At 42.2% G+C, this 7,381-nt stretch overlaps 1 protein-coding gene across 1 annotated transcript; it reads left to right on the forward strand.

The window, feature by feature from the left end:
* Positions 1 to 2,653: 2,653 nt before the first annotated feature.
* Positions 2,654 to 7,176, forward strand: T265_13457 (hypothetical protein; the record flags this gene model as incomplete). The annotated part of the gene is made up of 4 exons (XM_009168959.1): positions 2,654 to 3,070; positions 3,947 to 4,363; positions 5,240 to 5,656; positions 6,535 to 7,176. Coding segments are annotated over 4 exons (1,890 nt in total), but the record flags the coding sequence as incomplete, so codon positions are not given.
* Between the last annotated feature and the right edge of the window lie 205 nt (positions 7,177 to 7,381).

The following is a 7,381-nucleotide window of genomic DNA, read 5'->3' on the forward strand; positions in this document are numbered from 1 at the left end:
TTTACGAGTCCGTCTATACCCTTTATCAAACATCCAGGAATGGCATTCAACACCCAGAACAAGGAGGTTGTTGCTTCATTCCTTTTCGTTGTCTGATTCAAGGCCGCTCTTGATACACAGTGCTGTCAACTGGTTTTGAAAGTATGATTGTTCATTCTGAAAAGTCTAAAATTGATTGCTTTGGACCTTCCTAACTGACCAACCACTTTTCACGTTAATTTTCTTACACCCAGGATGCGATTGTTGTTCATTCTATTTGTGGCTTCCATCGGGGCTTCAAAAGCGTCGACCTTACCTCATTCCGGTGAGTTCGTGTCTTTATCATTATTGTTTACGTCGATTTTGAGTTCAATGTCTCTGACTCCCCGTTCAGTTTCTACAGCATTTGAAAGCATTTAACAATCTCAATCCCTATTCATGATTATGTGGCAATCTGGAAAGAGGGATAATTGTAACAGAGTGGAATAAGTAAGCGTAATCCCATTAGTTAGTTTCTGTTCACGATTAGTGAACCACAGCAAAGAGATTGAACTAGTTCGCAAATTATGCTCACCTACAAGCGAATTTAGCTTTAACTGGACGGTCAACTAACTCGCAACATTCAATTTGAGACCAAGTAGAACTTAAGGTTGGGAAAACTCTGGGACTATGCCTACCTGATGAGTTCCAAGGGGATGGAAACCGGTTTTTGGCTGTAAGGGAGTTTGCAGCGAACTTGCCTGCTTTTTCCCTTCAAGAAAAGGTTTACCTAACAGTTTTCATATTTCTGCTGACCGTGAGGTCTTCCTTTCTATTATATTTTCTAAAGTGAACCTTATGGAAAGCACTCTATGTCAATTGTGTTCCGCTTACGGAGTACAATTAACTTTGTCAAGGCACTTGCAAACCTTTGTTCATTTGAACCTTTGTTCGTTTTTGGACTAGCGGGTCTAGCTGCCTTTGACGACACCTACAGCTCATCTACGACGCCTACAATTCCCAGTCAGTCAAGGTCATTCACTTGCTTCCTAAATTTACGGTTTTGCCAGGTGGGCATACAGTCAGCTCCCAGTTCCCTCTTTTGAACATGGATAAAGCGGCTACATCCGACTAGGTGCCTCAATTCAGGAGCGATGGCGTAATCGGGAAACAATCTGGTAAAGAACAAATGTGCAATCATTTTAAACCAAGTTGAAGATTCAGCTTTAGTTGAAATAAAACGAAGTCGCGAAAATACCTTGTGTCAATCAAAACACTCAAATTCTTCTTGTTCTCAACTTCACTCACGGTTGAAGCTTTCCTGCTGCGGTCGACTGCGTTTCTCTTGGTGTGAGTGCGATCACAACGACGGTGGAAGTGGAATCAATAATCCGATCAATAGTTGACTGTAGCTTGTTTCTTGTACTGCAATCATACGGTATTAGCTCATTCTCTTCTTACGTCATACGTTGAAGTATAAACCAATTCAGTGGAATGCTGCAAAGATAGCTATCAACGATAATGAGGTTCATGTGTAAAGTAAAATGTCACGTGCCTGGACAATGTATTCACGAGCTTAGAATCAAAACGTACCGTAGGTTTGGTTTGAATAAACCGGCTTCACAAACAACTCTGTGTGATCATTCAAGGAATTTACTGATCTGATTTTCAGCGCAAACCACTTGAGTTTCACTGAAGTGGCAAGGCCTTATCCGGTAGAGGCTTTTAATCTCTGATCACACGTTTCTGTCTTAATTTAGTCCCATTAAGGAAAACACTGTGATCGCTCAACGAATGTCTCATAAAAGTGAATGTTTTCGGCTTTGGAAGCTCCTTCTGCCAAACTTATCCAGGTTGGTCTGTAGCGAGAATAGATAGCCAAACACCTGGCTTCTGGTCTGTTCAACAAGCTTGGCTATTGATTTCCAGATGTTTTTGTCACCGTACGAGGAGATACCATCAAACTGTGGTTGAGTGCGTACGTTCTGCTTTTCCGCGTGCGTTAATATGGCACGTGAAGATTATCAGTTATCTTTTAACAAAGGGAAAAAAGCAAATTTGTGAACTTGTTGGTCGGTTTGTGATCTATGCGTTGGGGTCTGCGTTGATTTGATTCCACTGGTAACGCAGTGACTACTACTTAGTAGCTTCTTTTCTTTATTTGACTGCTTTTCTAACTTGAATTGGGTTGTGGCCTTACATTCTGATAATGATTATAAGGCCACCGTGCTCTATTTTAGTCTTTTTACCGTCTGGTGTCGCCTATGTCCGCCGGTTGATTCTGTACTATAATTTATCGGCCGAATACCTCTTCCGATCAAGATAATGGCTGCAAGTCCCGCTCCAAATGATTAATGTGACATTTCTACTCTTTGTCCACCAAAATAAGAAAACTCGATTGCGCCGTTTAGCGGCATCCATTTATAATGTTGAGCGTCTTTCTGATGGCGACACCGAATGGGGGATTGCGTCTTCCACTGACGCGCACACATCATATGAGAAAAAGAGCATCAACTAGGAAAAAGCATAATGTCCACAGCAACAAATACAACTTTCTACGAGCAATGACAGAATCATGCTAAACAATTCCATTTACCATTTATTCAACGTGGTAACCACAACAGTGACAATAGCTAACTTACCCACACTCACTTTCTTGTTTTTTTCCAAGAATTTACTACAAACAGCGCATCAGATGGCGTGTCCACAAAACTGCCAACCGAATCCAATGTAAATGTTCTCACAACCAGTGTAGACCAGAATCATCGGCACTCGACGGATGCTTCCACGGCAAACTTCGAGGAGAATTCCAGCTCTCCAAGCGGAGTTGAAGGCGGAGAAAATGACTCAACTGTCATTCCATTCCAGTCCATTCAATCTTCCGAAGTTCATACTAACTTGACGACGGTATCTGGTGTAACTGACCATGTCACATCAGACCTCAATCAAGACTTCACCGCTACCGTTAAATATGATGACTCTACTGCTTCTCAAACGACTTTGGGCTTTACTGAGAATGTCAGTGAAACCGGATGGCGCGACATACATACGCATACAACTGATGCAACTACCGGTAACGTTAATGACAACGCGAGCACAGAGACAGAAACAGGTTCGTTTGACTATGATTTATTGACCGAGCGCCTCTTCCGATCAAGATCATTGGTCCAAAGACGGCTCCAATTAACCTCGTGTCATTTCTTCTCCTTGTTCACGAGAATAAGGAAAATCGATTGCGTCGTTTCCCTTGTACCCATGTATTCTTTTAACAGCTTGTTTCTTATTTCTTTCACGTATGTCCTTTGGACAAATATTCCGACACATCGCCAGATATATATATATATATATATACATATGTACATATATACATATATATTGAAATACTGGTAGGTTGAACGCCTTATTTGTTGTAGATTCAGTGGCTTTACAACTTGCTTGCGAGCGTTTTGTCCCTAATTGGTAGAAAATGATCGGTGCGCGGCTGAGTGGACGAAGTGAATTTCCTTTCATGATTGGCTGTTCAAAGCAAACTAACGATTTCCTCCTACTGTATGCCATAACCACTGTACTTTGTAGACCACTTTCCGAATCTACCTCCGGTCATGTTAAATTAGAGAAAATCGTGTTGCCGGTGTTTTGTAAGCGGACGTCGATTACAGACAACTAAACAAGCCTTAAACCTGAGATGGGTACGCGATGGGAACACGCTTGCACGATGTATATCGTGAGTGGGATTCAAGTTCTTGGACATGTATTGACGGCGACACTTAACTGAGGTCGCCTTTTATACTGACGCGCGCGCATCAACTAGGAAAAAGCATAATGTCCACAGCAACAAATACAACTTTCTACGAGCAATGACAGAATCATGCTAAACAATTCCATTTACCATTTATTCAACGTGGTAACCACAACAGTGACAATAGCTAACTTACCCACACTCACTTTCTTGTTTTTTTCCAAGAATTTACTACAAACAGCGCATCAGATGGCGTGTCCACAAAACTGCCAACCGAATCCAATGTAAATGTTCTCACAACCAGTGTAGACCAGAATCATCGGCACTCGACGGATGCTTCCACGGCAAACTTCGAGGAGAATTCCAGCTCTCCAAGCGGAGTTGAAGGCGGAGAAAATGACTCAACTGTCATTCCATTCCAGTCCATTCAATCTTCCGAAGTTCATACTAACTTGACGACGGTATCTGGTGTAACTGACCATGTCACATCAGACCTCAATCAAGACTTCACCGCTACCGTTAAATATGATGACTCTACTGCTTCTCAAACGACTTTGGGCTTTACTGAGAATGTCAGTGAAACCGGATGGCGCGACATACATACGCATACAACTGATGCAACTACCGGTAACGTTAATGACAACGCGAGCACAGAGACAGAAACAGGTTCGTTTGACTATGATTTATTGACCGAGCGCCTCTTCCGATCAAGATCATTGGTCCAAAGACGGCTCCAATTAACCTCGTGTCATTTCTTCTCCTTGTTCACGAGAATAAGGAAAATCGATTGCGTCGTTTCCCTTGTACCCATGTATTCTTTTAACAGCTTGTTTCTTATTTCTTTCACGTATGTCCTTTGGACAAATATTCCGACACATCGCCAGATATATATATATATATATATACATATGTACATATATACATATATATTGAAATACTGGTAGGTTGAACGCCTTATTTGTTGTAGATTCAGTGGCTTTACAACTTGCTTGCGAGCGTTTTGTCCCTAATTGGTAGAAAATGATCGGTGCGCGGCTGAGTGGACGAAGTGAATTTCCTTTCATGATTGGCTGTTCAAAGCAAACTAACGATTTCCTCCTACTGTATGCCATAACCACTGTACTTTGTAGACCACTTTCCGAATCTACCTCCGGTCATGTTAAATTAGAGAAAATCGTGTTGCCGGTGTTTTGTAAGCGGACGTCGATTACAGACAACTAAACAAGCCTTAAACCTGAGATGGGTACGCGATGGGAACACGCTTGCACGATGTATATCGTGAGTGGGATTCAAGTTCTTGGACATGTATTGACGGCGACACTTAACTGAGGTCGCCTTTTATACTGACGCGCGCGCATCAACTAGGAAAAAGCATAATGTCCACAGCAACAAATACAACTTTCTACGAGCAATGACAGAATCATGCTAAACAATTCCATTTACCATTTTTCAACGTGGTAAACCACAACAGTGACAATAGCTAACTTACCCACACTCACTTTCTTGTTTTTTTCCAAGAATTTACTACAAACAGCGCATCAGATGGCGTGTCCACAAAACTGCCAACCGAATCCAATGTAAATGTTCTCACAACCAGTGTAGACCAGAATCATCGGCACTCGACGGATGCTTCCACGGCAAACTTCGAGGAGAATTCCAGCAAGCGGAGCGGAGTTGAAGGCGGAGAAAATGACTCAACTGTCATTCCATTCCAGTCCATTCAATCTTCCGAAGTTCATACTAACTTCGGTATCTGGTCTGGTGTAACTGACCATGTCACATCAGACCTCAATCAAGACTTCACCGCTACCGTTAAATATGATGACTCTACTGCTTCTCAAACGACTTTGGGCTTTACTGAGAATGTCAGTGAAACCGGATGGCGCGACATACATACGCATACAACTGATGCAACTACCGGTAACGTTAATGACAACGCGAGCACAGAGACAGAAACAGGTTCGTTTGACTATGATTTATTGACCGAGCGCCTCTTCCGATCAAGATCATTGGTCCAAAGACGGCTCCAATTAACCTCGTGTCATTTCTTCTCCTTGTTCACGAGAATAAGGAAAATCGATTGCGTCGTTTCCCTTGTACCCATGTATTCTTTTAACAGCTTGTTTCTTATTTCTTTCACGTATGTCCTTTGGACAAATATTCCGACACATCGCCAGATATATATATATATATATATACATATGTACATATATACATATATATTGAAATACTGGTAGGTTGAACGCCTTATTTGTTGTAGATTCAGTGGCTTTACAACTTGCTTGCGAGCGTTTTGTCCCTAATTGGTAGAAAATGATCGGTGCGCGGCTGAGTGGACGAAGTGAATTTCCTTTCATGATTGGCTGTTCAAAGCAAACTAACGATTTCCTCCTACTGTATGCCATAACCACTGTACTTTGTAGACCACTTTCCGAATCTACCTCCGGTCATGTTAAATTAGAGAAAATCGTGTTGCCGGTGTTTTGTAAGCGGACGTCGATTACAGACAACTAAACAAGCCTTAAACCTGAGATGGGTACGCGATGGGAACACGCTTGCACGATGTATATCGTGAGTGGGATTCAAGTTCTTGGACATGTATTGACGGCGACACTTAACTGAGGTCGCCTTTTATACTGACGCGCGCGCATCAACTAGGAAAAAGCATAATGTCCACAGCAACAAATACAACTTTCTACGAGCAATGACAGAATCATGCTAAACAATTCCATTTAGCAAGGTTTTTCAATGTGGTAACCACAACAGTGACAATAGCTAACTTACCCACACTCACTTTCTTGTTTTTTTCCAAGAATTTACTACAAACAGCGCATCAGATGGCGTGTCCACAAAACTGCCAACCGAATCCAATGTAAATGTTCTCACAACCAGTGTAGACCAGAATCATCGGCACTCGACGGATGACGGCAAAGCAAACTTCGAGGAGAATTCCAGCTCTCCAAGCGGAGTTGAAGGCGGAGAAAATGACTCAACTGTCATTCCATTCCAGTCAATCTTCCGATCCGAAGTTCATACTAACTTGACGACGGTATCTGGTGTAACTGACCATGTCACATCAGACCTCAATCAAGACTTCACCGCTACCGTTAAATATGATGACTCTACTGCTTCTCAAACGACTTTGGGTTTTACTAAAATTGTCAGCAAAAACGGATGGGACGGGACACATACGCATGCACCTGATGCAACTTCCGGTAACTTTTATTACAACGTCAGCACAGAGGCAAAATCAGGTTCGTCTGAGGACACCACTGCTAAGTATTCCTCAACAATTCCGGTCTCATCCACGGTCCACTCTAATACTGGCGATGGCGGAGAGAGCAGGATTTCAACAGCTGAATATACTGATAAAGGTACTGGGACTGGGCAGCAGTCTACCTCCTCATACTCGAACACAACTTACTCTGGTCCAGATGACAATCTAACGAATCAAGCATCAACTTCTAATTACACTCAGTAATATCGCTGTGAAGATCACAAAACTTATCAATGTCCCTAATGTCGGTAACTGACTGAGTAGCAGCTAACCTAAAGCAACATTTCATTATCTATGTACACCACGTTACCTTTCCAAGCCAAAGTGACTTCAGAAGCCGCAACTGAATATTCATTCTTTTTGATTTCACATCACACCACCCAGTGTAAGCATACGTGTCCAAGAGT

Source organism: Opisthorchis viverrini (genome assembly GCF_000715545.1).
Source record: "Opisthorchis viverrini unplaced genomic scaffold opera_v5_68, whole genome shotgun sequence".
Classification (NCBI taxonomy): domain Eukaryota; kingdom Metazoa; phylum Platyhelminthes; class Trematoda; order Opisthorchiida; family Opisthorchiidae; genus Opisthorchis; species Opisthorchis viverrini.